This window comes from Myotis yumanensis, unplaced genomic scaffold, assembly GCF_028538775.1.
Source record: "Myotis yumanensis isolate MYYU_CA2020_CCGP unplaced genomic scaffold, mMyoYum1.0.hap1 SCAF_3, whole genome shotgun sequence".
In the NCBI taxonomy this organism is placed as follows: domain Eukaryota; kingdom Metazoa; phylum Chordata; class Mammalia; order Chiroptera; family Vespertilionidae; genus Myotis; species Myotis yumanensis.
In genome coordinates this window covers 108717659-108744424 of record NW_027223754.1, presented here as the reverse complement: position 1 = coordinate 108744424, position 26766 = coordinate 108717659, and the positions used below count along the sequence as shown (strand labels likewise).

Sequence of the window (26766 nt, the reverse complement as noted above, 5' to 3'; positions counted from 1 at the left end):
AATCATTAGGGAGAGGTTTCCCCTATTAATCAATCAATATTCAGTATAAGATCATATTTCTTATTTTATTCTATAGTTTATAATTCATTAGTAACATTAATGATTTTGCTCAAATTGTACCAGACTTGAAGGGGGGGCACCCCTTCAGGTTGGCTCGTCCTTTGACATGTTCTCGTTATTTTTTGAGTACTTCCTTACTTCTATGCATATGGTGCTCCAGGCTCCTCTTGAGCTTTCCCTGCCCCAGCCTTGTAATCAGCAATTTACCCAAGGAGTCAAACATGTTTTCAGTATTTGAAATATTCTTATTTGAGAAGCATATGTTTTAAAAATAATTTTTATTTATCATGTTTAAAAGATGTCATTTTATATTTATGTAATTTTATATTTAATGCCAATTAATTTCTAGGGCCATTTTATTTTTTATTATTTTTTTAAAATATATTTTTATTGATTTCAGAGAGGAAGGAAGAGGGAGAAAGAGATAGAAACATCCATGATAAGAGAGAATCATAGATCAGCTGCCTCCTTTAAGTCCCCCACTGGGGATCGAGCCCACAACCCGGGCATGTGCCCTTGACCGGAATCGAACCTGGGACCTTCCAGTTCGCAGGCCGACGCTCTATCCACTGAGCCAAACGGGCTAGGGCTCTAGGGCCATTTTAAACATTTACTTACAACTCAATAAATCCCAAGAGACCCTGATCTTGTGATCAAGATTCTCCCAATTAGTCCGGCCGGTGTGGCTCAGTGGTTGAGCATCGACCTATGAACCAGGAGGTCACAGTTTGATTCCGCTCAGGGCACATGCCTGGGTTACAGGCTCAATCCCCAGTGTGGGGCATGCAGAAGGCAGCCAATCAATGATTCTCTCTAATCACTGATGTTTCTTTCTCTCTCTCCCTATCCCTTCCTCTCTGAAATAAATAAAAATATATATAAAAAAAGATTCTCCCAATTACTCTAGTTTTTAAGAATATAAACTAATGAGGCTGGCAAAGGACTAGAGTATTCACATTTAAAACAAGGTGGTTTTCGAACAACACATGTAAAATGAAACACATCTTAGTAATTTTTATATCTTTGTAAATACTTTATTGTTTCCAGGTCCAATACTGAAATTCACAGGTTATTTTAAAGTCAACTAATATATAGCTAACTGAAGTAAAATGTACAAGAAGTTTATGTGATATAAGATACACATGAAAAAAACCTGATTTGTTAACTTAATTTGCTCTACTAGGAACATCAGGGCTTGCAGAATTGATACTGGCCTTGTATATCAATTACTTGTTTCTGTAAATTCTTGTTGACCCTTCCAGAGAGCATGTGCTACTGTGTCTAAGAAATCAGTGAATAACTAGGCTTTCCATTTTATCAAAGTACAAAGCATTACTTCAATCCTAGGCCTTTCTTACTGAGTCCTATATCTGTTTTCTTAAAAGTATGCTTTCTTTTTACAAAGTTTGTTAATGAGATCTTAAGAAATTACTGAATCAGAAGCAAAAAAAGGTGTCTTTATATTACAAAGGAAATCAATGAAGACTTAAAAAGATAAACATCTGGTATTTAAAAAAATATCCAAATTCTGACATTCACAGCAAAATTCCCACATGATCTTTTCCTAAAAAAGACCTTTTCCAGCTTGTTTCCAAACTTCTTTTACTCCTTTAATGCTTTCTTTTTTCACACATTTCCAGTATTCCTGAACACTTAGTTGTTGTGGTACCTGTTAACCAAAAGTAAAAATTAAGGGGTCATTCTCTTTAAGGTTAAACATGATTTCAGGTATGTACTGTTACTATTTATCTCCCATACTCCTTTGAAATCAAATTGAAGTGGATTATGTTATAAAAAGTGATTGCAAAAGAACTGTAGAATTGATACTGGCCTTACAATAAGTGTAAAAATAAAAGTGAATGTGTTGCAAGAATATCCACAGGAGCCCTAGCCAGTTGCTCAATGGTTAGAGTGTCGGCCTGAGGACTGAAGGGTCTTGGGTTTAATTCTGGTCAAGGGCATGTATCTTGGTTGCAGGCTCGATCCCTGGCCCTGGTTGGGGCATGTGCAGGAGGCAACCAATTGATATGTCTCTCTCACATTGATGTTTCTGTCTCTTTCTCTTCCTTCCATTCTATCTAAAATCAATGGGAAAAATATCCTCCAGTGAGGATTAACAAAAGAAAAAAAAGGAAGAAAAAAGAATGTCCACAGGATAACCAAGGAATGGAGAGATTTCTCCCTCATAAGAAAGGGAAAACTTTGATTTTTTAATTTTTAATATATTGGTTTAAAAATGTAATTATTTAATGTTTTTCTTTTATAACATTTCCCCTCTCCTGGTGTATTTTATTTAGCTATGTGGAATAAAGTAAGCCTAAAATTTTGATTTAACCTTGGCTAAAATTATAAAGAAACTATAGGTCACAATATATTTGATGAGAAGCCTTAAGAAGAAATAATATAATTCATCTTAAGTGTTTTGTGAATTAAAAGTACTGTGTGGTTGCTGTGGCTGGTAGTGGTTGGAGCATCGGCCCATGGACCAAAGGGTCACAGGTTTGATTCCTGGTCAAGAACATATACCTCAGTTGCAGGTTCCCCAGCCCCAGTAGGGGCCCCTGGGGGAGGTGACCAATTGATGTGCCTCTCTTACGTTGATGTTTCTCTTTCTCTCTCTCTCTCTCTCTCTCTCTCTCTCTCTCTCTCTCTCTCTCTCTCTCTCCCTCTCCCTTCCCCCCTTCCTTCCACTCTCTAGAAATCAATGGAGAAAATATATCCTTAGGTGAGGATAAAAAAAAAGTACTATGTGGTTATTATTTCCTCTCAACTAAACAAGAAAGTGAAAGTTGGACAACACTGGGAGCACAGGAGCATAGCACTACTGGAAATCCGCCAAATGGAAGCAAAAGTCTACTTTAGGTTATGCATGTTTTTTTTATCATTGATTTACAGCTCTTCTCTTTTAAAAAAATATTTTAATTGATTTTAGAGAGGAAGGAAGAGGGAGAAAAAGATAGAAACATCAATGATGAGAGAGAATCATTGACTGGCTGCCTCCTGCACACCCCCTACTGGGGATCAAGCCGGTAACCTGGGCATGTGCCCTGACTGGGAATCAAACTGTAACCTCCTGGTTCATAGGTCAATGCTCAACCACTGAGCCATGCTGGCCAGGCTTACAGCTCTTCTCTTCAATGTTTTTTGAGAAATGATAGAGACTCCTGGATATATTAAATTGTTAACTGAAAAGGTTAGTTTAATCTCCAGGAATATGATTATTAACTATGAGATACTGGATGACTACAAAGCTTGTAAGACATGTTTGCTAACTGAAATCCTATTTGTTAATTTTCCATAAGTAATATTTGTGGCAGGAAATGAAAGTGATTTTCTAAATTGTAAATAGGTTTTTTTTTCTTTTTCCCCCACTTTATTGAATAAGATATTACAAATGTGTCCTTATCCCCCCAATGTCCCCTCATCCCCCCAATCCTGCCCTCACCCTCACCCCCTGTTGTCCACATCCATCACTTATGCTTATATGCATGCATACAAGTCCTTTGGTTGATCTTTCCCCCTCACCCCCACCCTCCCCTGCTTTCCCTCTGAGTTTTGCATATCTGATTGATGCTTTTCTGTCTCTACATGTTTTTTTTCATCGGTTTACGTTGTTCATCATAATCCACAAATGAGTGAGAGCATGTGATATTTATCTTTCTCTGACTGACTTATTTCACTTAGCATAATGCTCTCCAGCTCCATCCATGCTGTTGCAAATGGTAGGAGTTCCTTCCTTTTTACAGCAGCATAGTATTCCATTGTGTAGATGTGCCAAAGTTTTTTAATCCATTCATCTGCTGATGGACACTTAGACTGATTCCAAATCTTAGCTATTGTAAATTGTGCTGCTATGAACATAGGAATGCATATATCCTTTCTGACTGGTGTTTCTGGTTTCTTGGGATATATTCCTAGAAGTGGGATCACTGGGTCAATAGGTTGTTTTTTGTGAACCCAACATATTTTCTTTCTCTCTCATCCTCTCTTCTAGCCTAACTGCCTACTTACCATGTGGTCCTCTTTGGATCTGGGTTTCCAACCTGCACGCTGCCTTTCTAAGGGGTTTTAGCAGATTCTTATGTATATTAAATTTTGGGTTTGATCTGTCCCAGTTATAGACCAATATGTGAATTTGAGTGAATAATGATATAATTAGCTAACATCTACTGCAAGTGTCTCGGCCACTATACTAAGTATTTTACACTTAATTCTTATAGTAATTCTTTCTGGTAGATTCTATTAGTTTCCTCATTGTACAAATGAGGAATTTAAGGCTCAGAAAAATTAAGTGGTTTTGTAAGATTTGGCAGTTAACAGGTGATAGAGATGAGATTTGAATCTAGGTGTGTCTAACTGCAAAGCCTGAAGTAAATTCTAGGCTATGATTTCTGAATAGTGGTTTCTGATTAGATTCAGATTTTTAAAAAAGGCAAAAAATAAAAAACATTAGATCCTGTCTGGAGAAGTTATCTCTTTATAAATGATGAAAACTCTACTAGAGATTATACATTTCCTCAAATTCTACGTTTAACACCATCCATTTAAAAACTCAAAATCTGTTACCCATAAACCTCGGTGCATCCTGTTTTTTAACACTCCAAGAAACTCTCCATGACTAAGACATTCATCACCATCCAAATCAAAGATCTTGAAGACAGTGTCCAAAATATTGTTTGAGAGCTCCTGTCCTGTAGCTACTTTCACAGCTCTCTTAAACTCTGCTAAAAAAAACAAACATAAAACAACTCATTTACCATGTGAAACAGTGTAAGTAAAATTAATCTAACTTTTCATATTAAAAAAGTATTTTTATTGATTTCAGGGAGGAAGGGAAAGGGATAGAGAGAGAAACATCAATGATGAGAGAGAATCATTGATCGGCTGCCTCCTGCACGTCCCCTACTGGGGATTGAGCCCACAACCTGGGCATGTGCCCTCGACCACAATCAAACCCTTCAGTCCACGGGCCGACACTCTATCCACTGAGCCAAACCAGCTAGGACTAATTTTTCATAATTTGAGAAGTAAAAATAATCTAAATATTTGCTATATGGGAAGTAAATAAAAAACAAAAATAGCCCTGCTGATGTGGCTCTGTGGCTGAGCATCGACATATGAACCAGGAGGTTACAGTTAGATTCCCAGTCAGGGCACATGCCCGGGTTTCGGGATTGACCTGTGTAGTAGGGTGCGTGCAGGAGACAGCCGATCAATGATTCTTTCTCATCATTGATATTTCTCTCTCTCCCCCCTCTCACTTCCTCTCTGAAATCAATAAAAATATGTTTAAAAAAACAAAAACAAAAAACAAAAAATAGACATCAAGAATTTATTCAATTATTTATTATTTATTCAAAGAATAAATTTGGCTGAGAAGTGCCATGAAAGTAACTGTAAGATAAGTGGCTGTTTTAATTTAACCAATATTTTCAAACACAAGTAATTTAAACATTTCCCCTTCTCAGGGGAAAAATAAGAAAGTAAAAGAAAATAGAGTATTAATTTCAGAATAACCACAATGAATTATGTAAAAGGCCAGTTATTGTAACTGACTCCTTGGTTGATAACTTGTTGAAAAAATGATAAAAATTAAATGATTCATATAACTTACCTAGTCTGACAGGACGATGAGCTAAATTAAACATCTGCATGGCAATAGAGAAGTCTTCCAAGTGGGTTGTAAAATGACAAAATGACTTGAACTCATCCAAACTAATGCTCTAATAAAACAAAAGGGAGTTTTTATTACAATTTTATAATTGCATTATAAAACTGAACAAAGTGTGAGTCCTCTTTTCTATCATAAAGCTTATGAACTTCTATCTTCCTAAAAAAGTCTATTAAAAAGTTTGAGACGCGGAATAACAAAATTATAGATTTTAGAGATGAGGAGGAACCCCAAAAGATTGGCAGGAAACTGGGTATGACTGTGCAGACTATACGCTGTTGTGAATGGCTGCCTGAAGTTGTGCAGTGTACGACTTGAGGGGGTAGGGGGTTCCTGTGATATGGACTGAGTCTGTCTCTTAAATATTCCTGTGTTGAATAATCCCCAATGTGACTATACTTGGAGAGGGGAAGTCATAGACTGGGGCCCTAATCTGATATGCCTATTAATGTCCCGATGAGAAGAGATACCCAGAGTGCTCTCATTCTGCGTATGGGGAGGAGGAAGACCTCACCAGACACCAACCCTGCTGGCAACCTTGATCTTGGACTTACAGGCTCCAAACTTGTGAGAAAATAAGTTTGTGCTTTAAGCCACCCAGTCTGTGGTATTCTGTTATGGCAGCCCGAGGAGACTAATACATCCTGTTAAGTGGCCCACCTCATATATTTTCTGCTTAGTTTTGTCAGTGGACATAGCACTGGGTTTTGGAGTAGACGGACCTATGTCAAAATTTCTGATCTGCCATTTATTATGGCATTATATATTAAATAGGGTGAAATGTCAGATCATTCAAAGTTCTTGATTTTTTAAAGACTCCATTATAAATTAAAGACATTGGTCTATTATTGTGATGCCAATATTGCTCATTTTGTTAATTTTTATTTTTATTTTCATTATAACTTTTGTGGGGGGAAATGAGGGGAGTCAGCAGATTTTTAATTTTTAGGTAATAATTTAATAATTTTTCCTTAAAAAAAAAAAAGCTTCTGTTGTTAGTGGCACATGTAGGGCAGTTTGATTGCTCTATGTGGGGAATTGACATCAAGAGATTTCAGAAGCATGATTTTTTGGTACCTGGGCAGCTAAGTGATCGTTAGTCCTGGCACCTGCCAAAAAAACCTCCTCCCACCTTAAAAGCTTCTGGAAAGATAGGTGTACCCCACTTTAAGATGACTGTTTAGAAAGATAGGTATACTCCACTTTAAAATGACTGTTTTCAAATTTTCTTCTATTTTTACTCAGTTTCCTTTTACTCTTTAACATTCAATTCTTTGATCCATCTGGAATTTATTTCAGAGTAATGAGTGAGATAGAGACTTACCTTTAATTCTCTCTCAGATGGCCAGTGGATGTCCTAATGTCATTTATTAATAATTCTTTTACTCGCCCTAGCCAGTTTGGCTCACTGGCTAGAGTGTCGGCCTGGGGAGTGAAGGGTCCTAGGTTCGATTCTGGTCAAGGGCATGTACCTTGGTTGCGGGCACATCCCAAGTAGGGGGTGTGCAGGAAGCAGCTGATCGATGTGTCTCTCTCATCAATGTTTCTAACTCTCTATCCCTCTCCCTTCCATTCTGTAAAAAATAAAATATATTTAAAAAAAATAATTCTTTTACTCAGGTAATTTGTAATATAAGTTTACATGTACTAAATTTCCATGTGTATTTGGATCTATCTATAACTCTGGACTTTATATTCTGTTCAACTGATATGTCTGTCAAATTCACTGTAACTGTTTTAGTTACCAATGGTTGATGATATGTTTTAATATCTTGGCATTATTAAAAAAAAAACTATTTTTTAAAAGTGGGTTTAGGTTGACAGCAAAATTGAGGGGAAGGTACAGAGACTTCCTTTATCCCCCCTGGCCTCTTCAGCATTCTTTTCATATAAACTCTATTATGGCATTCTTATTGAAACCCATAGTGTTCAGCAGTGGCTGGTTCTCTTGTAATTCCTGCACATAAGAAGGATCACATTTCTGTGCCTTCTTGCAGTTAGATCAGGTCATGTGTGACCAGTCTGGCCAGCAGCCAAGGCTCATCATGTTTCCAGGACAAAACATTTAATTATCAGAAAAGGACTCACTTCTTTCTTTTTTTACTCCAGCCTCTGAGAAGTTTTTTTTTTTTTTTTCACATGGTGGAACACCAAGATGACAGAGCCTCGAAAAGTCTGGGTTCCTGAGCACCTTGTGGGTGACCTCCCACCTCTCATGATGGAAATGTGGTATAGTCGGAAAATAAACCTTTCTTGTGTCAGCCAAGGAGATTTCAGGGTTAGTTTGTAACTGTAGCAAACAGGTTGTTCTGACTGGTATGACCATCCCACTTATAGACTAATTTAAGGGAGAACTGCATTTATAATGCCACGACTTTCTATGCAATCACAGGGAATGTCTCTATAATTAGGTTAAATTTTCTTTCACATTCATCAAAACTTTAAAGTTTTCACATATTTCTAGTTAATTAATTTTTTCCATTTTGAGAGTATGTTTATTAAAGCTGGGGTGAGTGAAACACGGAAGGGCTTAGAATAGAAGAAGCAACAGAGAGAGCCTAGGTGGGGTTGCTTTAGCTCACTGGAGAGCCAGAGAAAAAGGGACTTTGAGGACAGGTTTAGGGGGTTAGCCTGGGAGGAGCTGCCACTGCCCACTGCTCCCCAGGTTGCAAGTCTCCTGGGGTCCCTTAGAGTTTAGGAGATGCATGCCTGTGGGGGAAGAAAAGAGGGAAGGGAAAGGCACAGGTGTGCTCCCAGGAGGGTGAGTGGGTGCTGGGGCATCAGGTTTTAAGGGTTTTTAAAGGCTGGTACTTTAGGGAATGTCTTGGGGGAGGATCTCAATATAAAATTTTTTTGCTGATGCACCAAAAGTAGACTTAATCCCTAACTTCATTTGTCCTTGGGTGTGGCTGGCAAATGGCACTAATTGGATTTCTCCTTTCTATCTCTCTGAGCACAGTGATTTAAGCTATTTGCCCTCTGATTGGGGAGAAATGTAACCCATTTGCTCTTTAAAAAAATATTTTTAATATATATTTAAATGTTTTTATTTTAAATTTATTTTTATTATTTAAAAGTATATATTTTTTATTTCAGAGAGGAAGAGAGAGGGAGAGAAAGAAACATCAATGATGAGAGAAAATTATTGATTGGCTGCCTCCTGCACGTCCTATACTGGGGATTGAGCCTGAAACCCGGGTATGTGTCCTGACCAGGAATTGAGCCATGACCTCCTGGTTCATGGGTTGATGCTCAACCACTGAGCCACACTGGCCAGGCTAAAATTTTTTTTAATAATTTGATTTTTAGAGAAAGAGGAAGGGAGGGCTGGGGGAGAGAAATGTCGATGTCAGAGTAGCTACCTCCTGCAAGCCCCCAACTGGAGATTGAGCTCCCAGCCCAGACATATGCCCTGACTGGGAATTGAACCAGCAACCTTTTTGTTCTTGGGCCGTTTGACTATCTGTATCAGTTTCCCTATTCCACTCGTCCTGGCTCACTAGCCTCTCATTCTCCCCTTAGAGACTTCCATCCCTGAAATCTTTTAGGGGTGATGAGGGAGGATGGTTGGTCTTTAGTAGCTAGTTAAATTATAATTGTTATATATTTCCATTGCAATTATAAATGGAATCTTGATATTTTATTATCTTTTTCCTCACTATAAAATTAGCTTTAAAATTATATATAAATACATGTCCTTTTCAAAATAATTTTTCAGAACAGTATAGTAAAAACAATACATAAAATAAAAATCCCTTGAAATCTCACTGTACATTAATCATTATTAATAGTTTGGCAATCATCATTTCATGCATTTCACATACACACCCATATCTACTACATTTTCTGACCTGGTATTTTTACAAAGGACAGCTACTTCCGATATACAGGGTGGGGAAAAGTAGGTTTACAGTTGTTTGAATGGAAAATAATACAATAATTACTCTTTTATCTTGTTAATTTGTACTGGCCACGATTTCCAGAACAAGAGAAAGTGACAGCAGTGATGGTGGACATTCCTGTCTTATTCCTGACTTTACTGAAAATGCCAAACTCATGGCTGCTACACTGATACTTAGTCAATAGTTCCTTAGTAAGAAAATAGTATGTGGAGAACATTCTCAACTTGATTTTATACTTAAATACTAGAGAGCAGCTCAGTCTTGGTTAATTTGGAAGTCACTTTTATTAATTATATAAATGTCTAACTTATTATTTTATATTCATCTCAAGCATAACAAAAAAGCATACCAACCTCTCCTGCTGACAACTTCTCTCTCACATTTTTCCAATAAATGTCTTTATTTTCAGTGTTAGTGAAAAAAAGGAGCCACTCTGCAAAGTCTTCTTTCCTCATGAAACTCAAACCTTTAGAGAACTGCAGGAATTCCATTTCTTGGACCTCCGTCTGTAGATTCTCCATAAACCTAAATGTTAAAGTACAGAACTGACAGAAGTGGCCAGTGCTTTCAACTGTAACACCATTAGCGGGAATGCAGCACCTTCATGAGTTGCATGAAGCACAGTCAAGGACTGTGGCGGTGGATCAGCTAGGTAAGTCCAACACCTGCTTCAATATGACTCCCCATAGTTGGTTTGTTTGCACACATTCTACTTGGCAACCTACATTCTAATAAACTTAAAGACTTAAAAAAGTAGAAAACAGTATTTTTCCAATATAGAAAAATTACCAATAATCAGAGAGACTTAAAATTCAGTTGGGATACTGTTTTTAGAATCATCATAATAATTAATGGTTCCTCATAGTTTTCAGATACCAAATTTGATCAATGTAATCAATGAATGGCTTTGCATCAAAGCTTAGATTTACCAAAAAATATTTATAACCTTTGGACAAGAACATATGTTTATGTGACTCAACATTCTTTTTAAAAAATTTTTATAAAAATAGATGACACTTTGCCCTAACCGGTTTGGCTCAGTGGATAGAACCTCAGCCTGCGGACTGAAGGGTCCCGGGTTCGATTCCGGTCAAGGGCATGTACCTTGGTTGCGGGCACATCCCCAGTAGGAGGTGTGCAGGAGGCAGCTGATCGATGTTTCTCATCGATGTTTCTAACTCTCTATGCCTCTCCCATCCTCTCTGTAAAAAATCAATAAAATATATATTTTTAAAAAAAATAGATGACACTTTGATCAAACTGTCATCAACAGCTTCCTAAGAAATGTACAAACTGAAAGAATGGGAATACACGGGGTGAAAGAGACACAGTCCAGTACAGAGGAAAGAAAGCTGCTACTTATTCCCCAAACCTTAGAAGCATGAGGAGGAGTTTGATTTTATGCTTTTATCTGTGACAAGTGAAAGTTTAAATGTATTTGATACACATATTTATTAGTGCTATGTTTCTTTTTGGGTCAAAGCAGAATTTTATCCAAAACTTGAAGCATTTCAGGTTTGGACTGATGGATCAACAAAATCTACTGATATGCTTCATCCTTTGTTTTACTATATTGTATACTCTGATAACATTCAATGTTTTTCTTATCAGGATTGTTAAAAGAATGCTTTACTTGCAAATAACTGTACAATGAATTAGAAAGTAGAAAATATGGCATAAGAACTTGAATAACTAGTTCCTTTCCTTTTTTAATTCAGGCTTTATCTGAGGCTGAAATATTATAAACTTAATTGCTGTTAAACTGTATATTGTTCTGGTTTAAGCTACTTCATTTTAATTAATTATGCTACTTTTGAAGAACATAATTTTTTTAAAAAAATGTTTTTATTAATTTGAGAGAGAGAGGAAGGGAGAGGGAAAAAGGAACATCGATGTGAGGGAGAAACACTGATTGGTTGCCTCCCGCATGCACCCCTACCGGGGACCAAACCCGCAACCTGGGCATGTGCCCTGACCAGGAATCGAACAGTGACCTTTCAGTGCACAGGCCAACGTTCAATCAACTGAGCCACCCTGGCCAGGGCAAATGTAAAAATGTTTTATAGTAATACTCTTTCTAAGTCCAAAATTATGTATTTTGTTATGACATAAAATCTGCAACACTATACATAAATATATGAATTGAAGAATTTATAATACATATGGCTACCAGATGCACTCTGAAAACATTTAAATAGTTTATCAATCAGTGAACTAATTGGAAACTGGGAAAATTCTGCTTTTCCTTAGCTGAGTGGTTAGGCCCTGGTGTGCTGGAGCTGGCTTGCTGCAGCTGCGAGTGTACTGTGCAGGTGTTGTCCATGCCAATTGGGTCCAAGCCCCATGCTAGGGACTGGACCTCCGTGGACACCGGGAACTGGAAGACATGAGTAGCTGCAGGCATATAAGAGAGACTTTATTGCAGACCAAGCAGCCATTTACACACAGGACAGTAACTGCAAACACAGCAGCCAGTCCTTGCTAACACAGTAGCAAACACAGGAGCCCTACAGAGCAGTTCTTGCTAACAAAGCCATCACACTTCACATCTGGCAGCTTGAGATGGGCTTGCTGGAGTATTCACACTATTACCTTTAAGTGTTACCAATCAAGGCTATTCTCCCTTTTAAGACCAATCTGGGTGTGAATATCTCCTCTTCAGTTTCTAAGGTACATGAACCCAAACCAAGTCCCTTTATCTCATTGAGTCTCAGTTATGAAAGCGAAGACTACTTGTCCCAAGTTTAAGGATAGGTGAAACAATACATGTAAAACACTTAAGACACTCAACTCTTTATTGCTTCAGCCACTCTCTTGCCCACATCCTCTGCTCCCTTGAGATTTGCCAGCCTTCTTCAAGTGTAGCTTGAAGAAAACTATACAATAGCTGCACATAATGGTACCAACATAAATTCACAGTCTATGCCTTTATTTCTGGAATACTGTTTGGTTAAACTTGACATTAGTATCTTTTTTAAAAGTATATGTTTTTATTGATTTCAGAGAGAGAGGGAAAGGGAGAGAGATAGAAGCATCAATGATGAGAGAGAATCATTGATTGGATGCCTCTTGCAAGCCCCCTACTGGGGATTAAGCCCAAAACCTGGGCATATGCCCTGACCTGGAATCGAACTGTGACCTCTTGGTTCACAGGTTGACAATCACTGAACCACACTGGCTGGGCAACATTAGTATCTTTTGCTCTATATACTATTTATTGCTCTATAACCTTGGGTTTCTTGACAAGTTTAATTACAACACTAGGCTACTTCCAGAAGGTTTTATAAGGATTAGGGGTCCTGCATAAAATTCATACACATTCTCATTATTTTGTCTTAAATAACTAATAAACCTATTGAATTTCCAAATAAAAAAATAACAAAATTAAAAAAAATATTAGCCATCTATGATGAAAAACAAAAGTTGTGTCCAGTGTCCAGTTTTCTAACTTAAAACAGTAACAGCTCTTCCCTTTGAAATTTAAGCAGTCAATCCCTGGGGGAAAAGACACTGAGAAAATAACACTTTTATTTTAGTTTTGATTTCTTTTTTACATGCTGAATTGAGACACCTTTTGGGAAAGAGATGGAGGATACTCCATGTTGAAGAAAATATGTGAGAAAGAGAGAGCTGAGAAAATGCAAACAGAAAGAAGCCAGGGACAGCTGAGAAGAAGCCCTCAGGAGATATCTGACAGCTGGGCAATAAGCTGCTAGACTAGCCTTTGAAAATCATTTGAGCCCTGACTGGTTTGCCTCAGCGAATGGAGCATTGCTCCACAGACTGAAGGGTCCTGGGTTTGATTCTGGTCAAGAGCATGTGCCTTGGTTGCGGTCTCGATTCCCAGTAGGGGGTGTGCGGAAGGCAGCTGATCGATGTTTCTCTCTCATCAATGTTTGTAGCTCTCTATCCCTCTCCCTTCCTCTCTGTAAAAAAAAAAACCAATAAAAATCTATATATAAAAGCCTAAGCAAATGTTATGATCAAATGACCGGTCGCTATGATGCACGCTGACCACCAGGGGGCAGACGCTCAATGCAGGAGCTGCCCCCTGGTGGTCAGTGTACTCCCACAGCCAACCTCCCACTGTTTTTCCCCTCCGGCCAGCAGGCCCTGATAGTCTGATTGGGGTTGGGCCCTGGGCTGGGATGAGGAATCGGGGGTGGGTGGTGGCGGACGCGGCCCCTTTCCCAGGGGGGCCAAGGGCCGGCTCTCCACTTGGGGTCTGCAGCCAAACTCCCATGCCCTGTTTCTTCCCCTGGCCAGCAGGCCCCAATCGGCCTGCCACCCGCCTGCGGTGGTGGTGCAACAGTGAGCGAAGGAGGAAGGGGGAGGCAGGGAACCACGTGGTGACGGGGCGCCAGTGTCCATTCCTCCTGTGCCTGGCCCGGTGACCATCACTTCCTCTCCTGACCCTGCTGGGGTGGGTGGTGGTGGACGTGGCCCCTTTCACAGAGGGGCTGAGGGCCAGCTCCCTCCTTGGGGCTGGCGGACAACCGCCTGTGTTCTGTTTTTCCCCCTGGCCGGCAGGCCCCAATCGGCCTGGCCCTGATTGCTGGCCAGGCCTAAGGACCCCACCCATGCACGATTTTCGTGCACTGGGCCTCTAGAATATATATATAAAAAAGAAAGAAAATCATTTGAGTTGACAGGAGTTCAGCACATATTCTGAGTGCCAACTGTGTTTTATGTTCTGTGTACTTCAGATACACTGCTTCATGTAATTATCAGATCCACCTCAGACTTCATGTAGGGAAAGAATACTAATGTGAATGAAAGGGGAAAGAATTGAAGATTAGGAAGGAAAATATTTGCGTGAATTAGAGATTGCCTCTTTTCTGTTATTAGATGATTATAAAATTATTAGAATTTACTAGGGGCCCGGTGCATGAAATTCGTGCACAAATGGGGGGGGGGGGGCGTCCCTCAGCCTGGTCTGTGCCCACCTGCACCCTCTCGCAGTCTGGGAGCCCTCGAGGGATGTCTGACTGATGGCTTAGGCCTGCTCCAGCCAGCAGTCGGACATCCTTAGCGCTGCCACAGAGGCGGGAGAGGCTCCCGCGACCGCCACTGCGCTTGTCAGCCATGAGCCCGGCTCAGTGCTTCTGGCTGAGCGATGCTCCCCTTGTGGGAGCGCACTGACCACCAGGGGGCAGCTCCTGCATTGAGCATCTGCCCCTGGTGGTCAATGTGCATCCACTGTCGGTCTATTTGTATATTAGCTTTTTATTATATAGGATAGTTTACTTTCTTTTTTTTAATCCTCACCTGAGGATATTTTTTCCATGGATTTTTAGAAAGAGTGAAAGGGAGGGAGAGACAGAAACCTCAATGTGAGAGACACATTGACTGGTTGTCTCCCGCATGTGCCCAGATGAGGGGAGGGAGGTGATTAAACCTGCAACTGAGGTATGTGCCCTTGACTGGAATCAAACCTGGGACCCTTCAGTCCACAGGCTGACGCTCCATCCACTGAGCAAAACTGGCTAGGGCTATAGTTTATTTTTACATTTACTCACAACTCTGTAAAGTAGGCAGGAGAGGACAAGTATCACCAAATAAATTTTTTCAAGACTAAAAGAAGGTACAGTTGATCCTGGAATAATGTGAGATCACTTACACTTGGATTTTTAAAAATATAAGTATATGAATTTTTAAAAATCATGTGTAAGTGGACCCACACAGTTCAAACTTGCATTTTTTAAGGGTCAACCATACTCAGTTGTTTCTTCACTTACCTATAAAATTTCCCTAAATGAATATAAATATTTGCATTTACCTTCGAAATTCTCTATAATGAAGTTTTCTTTCTCCTCTTTTCCCAAAGAAACGTATCTGAAGGGTTGTGTTAATTTCAGGTTCTTTCACTTTTGGTTCCTATAAAAATGTTACAGTAATTTCAAATATTATAACCAAAATAGATCCTATAGCCTGGAACTCTCAGCACAATATCCACAAAAGACTCTTGTACCAACAACAACAACAACAACAACAACAAAGGTGGAAAAGAGAAAGGCCATTTTGTCTGTTACTTTGTATAATAATAATAATAATCTAAATCATCTTTGCTCAGGAAAGAAAAACATGGCCTACAATATGCAAAATACTTACGGTGGACTTCAGCAGTAAACGAAATTTTAGAAATGTTCATACCTTTTGACCCAGCAATTGAGTTTCTGAGAAGTTGTCCCTAAGATATATTCACATACGTATAAAATGATATAATTACAGACTTATTAACTGTAGCGTTATTTGTAATATCAAAAGACTGGATATATTTAAACATCTTTCAAAAGGGAAATGATTACATAAATTGGTACATCAAAGTACTATGAGATACTCAGCTATTTTTAAAAAATATTAAATCTTTATTGTTGAAAGTATTAAATACGTCCTGTTTCACTCCCCCCAGCCCCCCAGTGTTCAGCTATATTAAGAAAAAAACGGGAGAGTGGGAAACAATGTATATAGTACTAGAGCAGTGATGGAGAACCTATGACACGCGTGTCAGAGGTGACACACGAACTCATTTTTTTGGTTGATTTTTCTTTGTTAAATGGCATTTAAATATATAAAATAAATATCAAAAATATAAATCTTTGCCTTGACCGGTTTGGCACAGTAGATGGAGCATTGGCCTGCGGACTGAAAGGTCCTGGGTTCGATTCCGGTCAAGGGCATGTGCCTTGGTTGTGGGCACATCCCCATTAGGAGGTGTGTAGGAGGCAGCTGATCGATGTTTCTCTTTCATTGATGTTTCTAACTCTCTATCTCTCTCACTTCCTCTCTGTAAAAAAATCAATAAAATATATTAAAAAATATATATAAATCTTTGTTTTACTATGGTTGCAAAGATCAAAAAATTTCTATATGTGACACGGCACCAGAGTTAAGTTAGGGTTTTTCAAAATGCTGACATGCCAAGCTCAAAAGGTTCACCATCACTGTACTAGAGGCCTGGTGCACAAAATTCGGGCACTGGAGGGGTGGGGGGGGGTTGATCCCTCAGCCCAGCCTGCATCCTCTCCAATCTGGCACCCCTTGGGGGATGTCTGATTGCCTAAACCGGCAGTCGGACATCCCTCTCACAATCTGGGACTGCTGGCTCGCAAACGCTTGCCTGCCTGCCAGCCTGATCACCCCCTAACCACTCCCGTCAGCCTGATCGATGCCTAACTGCCCCCAACTGCCCTCCCCTGTCGGCCTGGTTGCCCCCAACTGCCCTCCCCTGCTGGCCTGGTCGCCCCCAACTGCCCTCCCCTGCAGGTCTGGTCACTCCCAACTGCCCTCCCCTGCAGGCCTGGTCCCCCGCAACTGCCCTCCCCTGCTGGCCTGGTCGCCCCTAACTGCCCTCCCCTGCTGGTCTGATTGCCCACAACTGCCCTCCCTTGCCGGCCATCTTTGACCACATGGGGGCAGCCATCTTGTGTGAGGGCATGGTGGTCAATTTGCATATTACCTTTTTATTATATAGGATGCTACTGCTTACATAAAAATGGAAAAAAGATATATAGATATATTTAATTATTTATATGCATAAAATACCCCTGGAAGAATACATGGTAAACTGACAGAACACATTGCTCAGGGAGAAGTGGTGACTGGGAGAAAAAGTCTACCCTATATACATACTCTTGTGAACCTTATCAAATCTACACCATATGAATGTAGCACATCTACTTAAATATTTAGAAAAAATAAATTACTAATAATTTTTCCAAGTATTTGGGAATACTTATTTGAACAAACAGAATAGAGAAACTAATATAATGTCAATCTGTTTGGAAATGTTTACATTATCTGTACATACCTGGCATTTTGTTTCATTAGTTATTGTCTTCAAGTCATCCTCTTTACTTATGATCTTCTGAAGCTAAAAAGATGGCAAATATGAATTTAGATGTGTGTCTACTGGATTTTTCAAAACAACCTAAAAAACAGATGCCATGTTTTTGTTATAAAATATATACTAGGTATTTGTTAAATAGTAACTGAAATTCTTTTTATTTTATTAACTCCTAATGTTATGTTTTTTCTCAGATCATGTAAGACTCTTGTATGAATCAGATATGCAAGAATTAACATTATTATTACAATTTGGATCATTTTTTTTCTCCCAAAGGACGCCAGCTTACTTAATATATACATATTCTGACTACCCTCATTCTTCATTTAAATTTTTATTCATAACTTTCTGTATTATTGATAGTTTATGGCAACATTTTCAAGTACGTAACTCTTAAAAAGCTACTTACAATATATATATGTTGTCCCTTTTCTCTTTATACATTTTAAAGCATTAAAATTATTTAAAGACCTACATTTCTACCAATTATAAATTGGTAATAGTACTGAGACTGAGCACATTAAAAAACCTACCTTTCAGAGTCATTTGTACCAATCCTCATGTGGAAAGCAAATAAAAAGAAAAGTTGAAGTTAAAAAAAAATTAAATGTAGACAAATTCTCAAACTATGAATTTAAATCAATTAAGAAATGAACCTTCACCCATTTCTTTCTAGGCTATTTTTAAAAAAACTAAATCTTTATTGTTGAAAGTATTATGTATGCCCCATTTTTCTCCCCATTGACCTCTTCTAGCCTGCTCCTGCCCCCCATCCCAGGCCTTCACCACCCTATTGTCTGTGTCCATGGGTTATGCATATATGCATACAAGTTCTTTGGCTGATATCTTCCCACCCACCCACCTTCCCCCATCTTCCCTCTGAGATTCCACAGGCTGTTTTATGCTTCTGTATCTCTGGATCTATTTTGTCCATCAGCTTATTGTGTTCATTAGATTGTACATATGAGTGAGATCATATCATATTTGTCTTTCATAGACTGGCTTATTTTGCTTAGCATAATACTTTCCAGGTCCTTCCATGCTGTCTCAAAGTATAAGAGATGTTCTTTTTACTGTAGTATTCCATGGGGTATATGTACCACAGCTTTTTTTTTTTTTTTTATCCACTCATCTGCTGATGGGCACTTGGGCTGTTTCCAGATCTTAGCTATTGTAAATAGTGCTGCTATGAACACAGGGGTGCAAACATTCTTTCTGATTGGTGTTTATGGTTTCTTAGGATATATTCCCAGAAGCAGAATCATTGGGTCAACTTGCAATTCCATTTTTAAATTCTTTAGGAAACTCCATACTGTTTTCCATAATGGCTGCACCAGTCTGCATTCCCACCATCTGTGTACTAGGGTTTCCTCTCCACATCCTCACTAGCACTTGTCATTTGTTTTGTTGATTTGTTGATGGTAGCCATTCTGACAAGTGTGAGGTATTAACTCATTGTCATTTTAATTTGCATCTCTCTGATGATCAGTGACTTTGAGCATTTTTTCGTATGTCTCTTGGCTGTCTGTATTTCCGCTTTGGAGAAGTGTCTATTTAGGTCCTTTGCCCATTTTTAAATTGGATTGGTTGTCTTCCTTTTGTTAAGTTGTATGAGTTTCTTATATATTTTAGATATTAACCCTTTATTAGATTTATCATTGCCAAATACCAGTATGTTCTCCCACACAGTGGGCTCCTTTTTCATTTTGTTAATCGTTTCTTTAGCTGTGCAGGAGCTTTTTATTTTGATGTAGTCCCATTTGTTTATTTTCTCCTTAGTTTCCTCTGCCCTAGGAGATGTATCCGTAAACATATTGTCATGAGAGATGTCCGAGATTTTACTGCCTATGGTTTCTTCTAGGATTTTTATGGTATCCCAACTTACATGAAAGTCTTTTATCCATTTTGAGTTTATTCTTGTTCATGGTGTAAGTTGGTGGTCTAGTTTCATTTTTTTTGCATGTATCTGTCCAATTTTCCCAACACCACTTACTGAAGAGACTGTCTTGATTCCACTGTATGTTCTTGCCTCCTTTGTCAAATATTGAGTGTAATGGCTTGGGTCGATTTCTGGGTTCTTTGTTCTGTTACATTGGTCTATATGTCTGCTCTTGTGCCAGTACCAGGCAGTTTTGATTATGGTGGCTTTGTAGTGTAACATTATATCTGGTATTGTGATCCCTCCAACTTTGTTCTTCTTAGGATTGCTGTGGCTATTGTGGGTCTTTTTTTGGTTCCATATAACTTTTTGGAATATTTGTTCTAGATCTGTTTTAATAGAAATTGCATTGAATATGTAGATTGTTTTTGGCAGTATGGACATTTTAATGATGTTGATTCTACCAATCCATGAACACAGTATATTATTCCACTTGTTTATATCTTCCTCTATCTCTTTTTTCAACGTCCTGTAGTTTTCTGAGTACAAGCTTTTTACCTCCTTGGTTAAGCTTATTCCTAAATAACTTAATTTTTTTGTTGCAATGGTAAATGGATTGTTTTTTTAATTTATCTTTTTGAAAATTCATTATTGGTGTATAAAAATGCCATCAAGAGCAGCTGGTGTGGTTCAGTGGTTGAGCATCAGCCTCCTATGAACCAGGAGGTTACAGTAGGATTCCCCGGTTATGGTATATGCCTATGATGAGGGCTTGATCCCCAGGGGGGATGTGCAGGAGGCAGCCAAACAATGGTTCTCTCTCATCATTTATGTTTCTCTCTCTCTCCCCCTTCCTTCCTCTCTGAAATCAATACAAATATAAATAAAAAGCCATAGATTTCTGGGTGTTAATTTTGTATCCTGCTACATTGCCAAATTCATTTATTAAATCTAGTAGTTTTTTGGTGGAGTCTTTATAGAGTTTTCTATGTACAATATCATGTCATCTATGAATGAGAGTTTTACTTCCTCCTTTCCAATTTGGCTGCCTTTTATTTCTTCTTCTTGTCTGATCGCTGTGGCTAGGCCTTTCCGTACTATGTTGAGTAAGAGTGGTGAAAGCGGACATCCTTGTCTTGTTCTTCTTCTTAGGGAAATTGGTTTAGTTTTTGCCCATTGAGTATGATGTTGGTTGTAGGTTTGTCATATATGACCTTTATTATGTTGAGATATGACCTCTCTATTCCAACTTTGCTTAGAGTTTTTATCAAAAATGTGTGTTGGATTTTGTCATGTGCTTCCCCCCCTTTATCTTTTTTTCTTTTTTTAAAATTAAATCTTTATTGTTCAGATTATTAGAGTTGTTCCTCCTTTTCCCCCCCATAGCTCCCCTCCATCCGGTTCCCACCCCACCCTCTACCCTTACCCCCGCCACCCACTGTTCTCATCCATAGATGTACAATTTTTGTCCAGTCTCTTCCCACACCCCCCACAGCCCTTTCTCCTCCGAGAATAGTCAGTCCACTCCCTTTCCATGCCCCTGATTCTATTATATTCACCGGTTTATTCTGTTCATCAGATTATTTATTCACTTGATTTTTAGATTCACTTGTTGATAGATGTGTATTTGTTGTTCATAATTTGTATCTTTACCTTTTTCTTGTTCTTCCTCTTCTTAAAGGATACCTTTCAGCATTTCATATAATACTGGTTTGGTGGTGATGAACCCCTTTAGCTTTTCTTTATCTGTGAAGCTCTTTATCTGACCTTCAATTCTGAATGATAGCTTTGCTGGGTAAAGTAATCTAGGTTGTAGGTTCTTGGTATTCATCACTTGGAATATTTCTTGCCACTCCCTTCTGGCCTGCATAGTTTCTGTTGAGAAATCAGCTGACAGTCGTATGGGTACTCCCTTGTAGGTAACTGACTATCTTTCTCTTGCTGCTTTTAAGATTCTCTCTTTGTCTTTTGCTCTTGGCATTTTAATGATGATGTGTCTTGGTGTGGTCCTCTTTGGATTCCTTTTGTTTGGGGTTCTCTGCGCTTCCTGGACTTGTAAGTCTATTTCTTTCACCAGGTAGGGGAAGTTTTCTGTCATTTCTTCAAATAGGTTTTCAATATCTTGCTCAATCTCTTCTTCTGGCACCCCCATAATTTGGATGTTGGTACGCCTGAAGTTGTCCCAGAGGCTTCTTACACTATCTTCACATTTTTTGATTCTTTTTTCTTTTTGTTTTTCCGGTTGGGTGTTATTTGCTTCTTCGTATTTCAAATCTTTGACTTGATTCTTGCGATCCTCTAGCCTGCTGTTGGAACTCTGCATAATATCCTTTATTTCAGTCAGTGTACGCTTAATTTCTAGTTGGTCCTTTTTCATAACCTCGAGGGTCTCACTAGATTTCTTGATGGTCTCACTAAATTTATTGGTGGTTTCTAGAAAATTCTTGAAAAACCTTATAACCGTGGCTTTGAACTCTATATCCAGTAGTTTGCTTTCCTCCAATTCTGTCATTTGTGACTTGTCTCCGCATTTTTTATGCTTCCCTGTGTTGATAGAGTGGCTTTCTGTGTTAGGTGTCCTATAGGGCCCAGTGGCTCAGCCTCCCCAATTACCTGAGGTGGACACTCTTGGTGCACCCCTTTGTGGGCTTTGTGCACAGTCTTGTTGTAGTTAAGCCTTGATTGCTGTAGGTATCACTGGGAGGAATTGACCTCCAGGCCAATTGGCTGTGAAAATCAGCTGTGTCTGCAGTGGGAGAACTTCTGAGCTGGAGACACCCTTATGGGGCAAGACTTGCTTCAGTGGGGCTTTGGTGCTCACTGAGTCTGCCCCCTGAGTGTGTCCCTTATGGATCTGAGGAGTTGTAATCTGGATGGTCCCACTCTGTCCACTGGGTACACTGGCTCTTGGATCTCTAAGGAGGTGCTAACTTAGCCTCTGCCTGAGGCTACCCAGCAGGAGCTATGGAGAGATTCCTCTTCTTTGTTTGGGGTTTGCAGGTGCCCAGATGAAGCCCAGCAGTGAAGCAATGCAAGCTTCTGTGGGGCCTAGGACCTTCTTTTGGAAGTTCTGGGTCTCTCTGATTCAGCTGAAGTTTGTTAGGTAATCTTCAGGTTGCAAAGGGCCAGGCCTTTCATACGCAAAAGCCTCTGCACACAGCTTGGGTGGGGCGGGGTCTCAGGGGATCAACAGGGCGGAGCAAGCAGCTATGGCTGTTCCCCAGTCCTACCCTAAGAGGCCCCGAGTCTCAGTGTTGTGGTAATCGCTGCAAGCACCTCTGAGAGAAAGCTGCCCTCGAGTTCTGCCCGATGCCAGACAGTCCAATTTCTCCCTGTATGAGTCTGTGTCCCCAGAGACTCACCCGGAACTGGAGTTCAGAGCAGTCTGGAGCTTGAGACTCCCTCCCGATTGAAAAAGACAACCGTGTCCTCAGCTGCCAGCCCTTTCTTCGTGTGCCTCCGTATCTCTGCACTTTACTTCCGCACCTCCTCTGAGTCTCAGTGCTTTTCTCTTTCGTTCTAGTTGTAGAATTTCCACTCAGCCATCCTTCCTGTGGTTCTGGATGATGTCCGTTTTGTCTTTTAGTTGTATTTTTGAAGTGGTTGTGGGAGGCAGCAATTTCCGGTGTTTACCTATGCCGCCATCTTGGTTTCTCTCCTTGTCATATGCTTTTAATGTACCTAATGATCACGTAATTTTTGTCTTTCAATTTGTTTATGTGCTGTATCACCTTTATTGATTTGTGAATATTGTACAGGTAGTCCTTGGGTTACATCAGACTTGACGTATGTTGTTTTGTGGATACATTGCCATCTCCCATTTACAGTAAAAAAAAAAAATTTCCATCATTTTGACGTATGTACATATATGTTTTATGTTTTTTATTATTTATTTACCACAAGTAAAGGTCAGGAATTGTTATCTTTCTTTTAAATTTTTTTTTACTGTTTCATTTCATTACTGCTGTGTATGTGCTCCATGTGAGTAACGTAGGTGCTTATGTAGGTGGGTTCCGACTTATGGCGAAAATCACGTTATGTTGTGCTGTAGGAACGGATCTCTGATGTAACCTGAGGACCTACTGTACCAGCCTTGCATCCCTGGAATAAATCCCTCTTGGTCATGGTGTATGATCTTGTTAATATACTGCTGGATCTGATTTGCTAATATTTTGGTGAGGATTTTAGCATCTATGTTCATCATGGATATTGGCCTGTAATTCTCTTTCTTTGTAGTGTCTTTACCTGGTTTTTATGCTGGTCTCATAAAAAGAGCTTGGAACTGCTCCTTCCTCTTGGATTTTTTGGAATAGTTTGAAGAGTATAGGTGTTAGTTCTTCTTTGAATGTTTGGTAAAATTCCTCTGTGAAGCCAAGGCTTTTATTTGCTGGGAGTTTTTAAATTGCTGCTTCTATTTCATCAGTTGTTATTGGCCTATTTCTGAATCTTCCTCATTCAGTTTTGGAAGATTGTATATTTCTAGGAATTTGTCCATTTTGTCCTATTTCTTTTTTAAAAAAAATTTTTCCATTGATTTTTAGAGAAAGCAGAAGGGAAGGGAGGCAGGGGGCAGGGAGCGGGGGGTGGCGGGGTGGGGGGAGAGAGAGAGAGAGAGAGAGAGAGAGAGAGAGAGAGAGAGAGAGAGAAACATCAATGTGAGAGAGACACATTGATTGGTTGCCTCCCATTTGCGCCCTGACCGGGGCCGAGGATTGAACCTGCAACCGAGATATGTACCCTTGACTGGGAATCAAACCTGTGACCCTGCCCTAACCCATTTGGCTCAGTGGATAGAGCATTGGCCTGCGGACTGAAGGGTCCCAGGTTCGATTCTGATCAAGGGCATGTACCTTGGTTGTGGGCACATACCCAGTAGGGAGTGTGTAGGAGGCAGATGATCGGTGTTTCTCTCTCATCGATGTTTCTAACTCTCTATCCCTCTCCCTTCCACTCTGTAAAAAATCAATAAAATATATATTTAAAAAATCCATCCATAAAAACAAAACAAAATAAAAAAAACCTGTGACCCTTTGGTCTCCAGGCTGATGCTCTGACTACTGAACAAACTGGCCAAGGCTAGGCTATTTTTTTTTTGTTAGCAGTTTAAAAATTGCTACAGCTAAATTCTAAATTAATTATCTCAGATTCTGCTGATTCTACTACATTTAATTTAGGCAAGTGGTTTATCTCTGGTTCTCTATATCTTTCAAACTTTTCAACATACTGTATACTTATTTAGGAAGAAAAGTTCAAAAGCTTTAGACTTGTTTTATCCTTTTTATTAAAGTTGACAATCAAATAGTATAGTGCCAAGTTCAATATGCAACATTTCTTCCTAATGGTGTTATCTCCTTTTCATTCCTAATATGAGTAACTAGAGGCCCGGTGTATGAAATTTGTGCATACGGTGTGGGGGGGTGTCCTTCAGCCCGGCCTGCACCCTCTCCAATCTGGGACCCCTTGAGGGATGTCCAACTGCCGGGATCGGGCCTAAACTCGCATTCGGACATCCCTCTCACAATACAGGACCGCTGGCTCCTAACCACTCGCCTGCCTGCCTGATCATCCCCTAACTGCTTGCCTGCCAGCCTGAATGACACCTAACTGCTCCCCTGCTGGCCTGATCACCCCCAACTGCCCTCCCCTGCTGGCCTGATCACCCTCAACTGCCCTTCCTGCCGGCCTGATCGCCCCCAACTGCCCTCCCCTGCCGTGACCCGCCTCCTCTGCGCCGCACAGAGCCGAGAGACCCCCAGGCCTCACTACACGGATTGGCCGCTGGGCCCGCCCCCGCTGTGCACACAGCCATCTTGTGACGGCCATCTTGTGACAACATGAGGGCATGATGCCACCTAGGCTATTATTAGTATAGATATGGATCCTCTTTTTTTTTTTTTACTAAAGTATAATTGACTTCCAATATTATACATATTAGTTTCAGGTGTACAACACAATGATTCAATTTTTATACACATTAAAAAGTGATCACCATGATAAGTCTAGTTATCTTCTGTCACCATATAAAGTTATTACAGTATTACTGACTATATTCTCTATGCTGTTTGTTACTTTCTCATAATTTATTTATTTTGTGACAGGAAGTTTGTATCCCTTAATTCCCTTTAACTATTTTGCCCACCCCCATCCCTCTGGCAACCAGCAGTTTGTCTCTGTATCTAAGTCTGCTATGTTTTGTTTGTTCATTTGTTTTATTTTTTTTTGATTCCCCATATAAGTAAAATCATATGGTATTTGTCTTTCTCTGTCTGACTGATTTACTGGTAGCATAATACCCTTCACGTCCATCCATGTGGTAAAAATAGCAAGATTTCATTTTTTTAAGGCTGAATATTTTTAAATATTCAACTCTACATATGTACCACATCTTTTTTAAATAATTGTCTAGCGATGGACATTTAGGTTGCTTCCATATCTTGGTGACTGTAAATAATTCTGCAGTGAATGTAGGAACGCATATGTCTTTTTAAATTGGTGCTTTGGATTTCTTCAGTTAAATACCCAGAAGTGAAATTGCTGGGTTTTATGTAGTTCTAATTTTAGGAGGTACCTCCATACTGTGTTCCATAGTGGCCACACCAATTTACAATCCCACCAACAGTTAACATAGGTTCTATTTTTTTCTGGATCCTTTTTTTTGCTGCATCAAGTACTAAAAATAAGTCCAAATTTATCATATATATAACAATTTTAAAAATAAAACACATTATTTATAAAATGAATATACATTTTAAAAGAAAATTCAAACTCATTTTCCTTCTATTACAAGACATTTAATACAGTTGTTATAATCGTCACATTGTCATTGTCAAATAGTTACAAATAAACAAAACAAAAATAGCAAATAGGATTAGTTCACTGAAATAGGAATTTTTTAGGCTTACTTATTGTAATACTAGAGGCCCAGTGCATGAAATTCATGCACAGGTAGGGTTCCTAGCAGTTGCCAGCTGCTGGCCGGGGTGGGGCTGGCTGGGGGAAGGGGCCGTGGGCAGTTGGCCTGCCAGCCTTGTCCCCTGGTCAAACTCCCGGTCAAGGGGACAATTTTCATATTAGACTTGTATCATACAGGATTGGCTTATTATAACATGGTATAGAATTTACAACAAGGGCCTGTCCTGAAATCTACCCAATGGGTTTAGTGCCAGATAAGGCTTGTCATGTCAAAGTCTTCCCTAAAACATTTCAGTTTAGACTCAGGGAGAGGGTTATAGTAGGTTCTAGTGTAATGTGAAGATTACAGTACTGTATAGTTAGTTCTGTAGTAATAGCTCCATAGAAAGATCATAAACACTTAGTACCCAGTTATGTGTACTAAGAAGGTCTCTCTAGTATATTAAGAACTTTCTAAAATGGCTGTACATGACATGGATTCATGATAGCAATGTAC

General features: G+C 39.4%; 1 protein-coding gene and 1 non-coding gene across 6 annotated transcripts in view; one reads left to right on the top strand and one right to left on the bottom strand.

Annotated features, from left to right (window-relative positions):
• Positions 1 to 1073: 1073 nt before the first annotated feature.
• The window catches only part of MICU2 (mitochondrial calcium uptake 2), a 100115-nt gene continuing 74422 nt past the window's right edge, over positions 1074 to 26766 (bottom strand). For 4 of the 5 annotated variants that reach the window (XM_070409299.1, XM_070409301.1, XM_070409302.1 and 1 more), the window contains 6 exons: positions 17444 to 17506; positions 15413 to 15510; positions 9987 to 10158; positions 5675 to 5783; positions 4627 to 4784; positions 1074 to 1729 (listed from right to left, as the gene is read on the bottom strand). In XM_070409299.1, coding sequence (XP_070265400.1) covers positions 1625 to 1729; positions 4627 to 4784; positions 5675 to 5783; positions 9987 to 10158; positions 15413 to 15510; positions 17444 to 17506 — 705 coding nt within the window. In that variant the 3' untranslated portion in view covers positions 1074 to 1624. The remainder of the gene's footprint in view (positions 1730 to 4626; positions 4785 to 5674; positions 5784 to 9986; positions 10159 to 15412; positions 15511 to 17443; positions 17507 to 26766) is intronic. The other variant, XM_070409300.1, reaches the window with a different exon arrangement.
• LOC139007902 (U11 spliceosomal RNA) lies at positions 6710 to 6844 on the top strand. Its single transcript, XR_011471033.1, has one exon. It is a non-coding gene; the product is annotated as a U11 spliceosomal RNA (small nuclear RNA).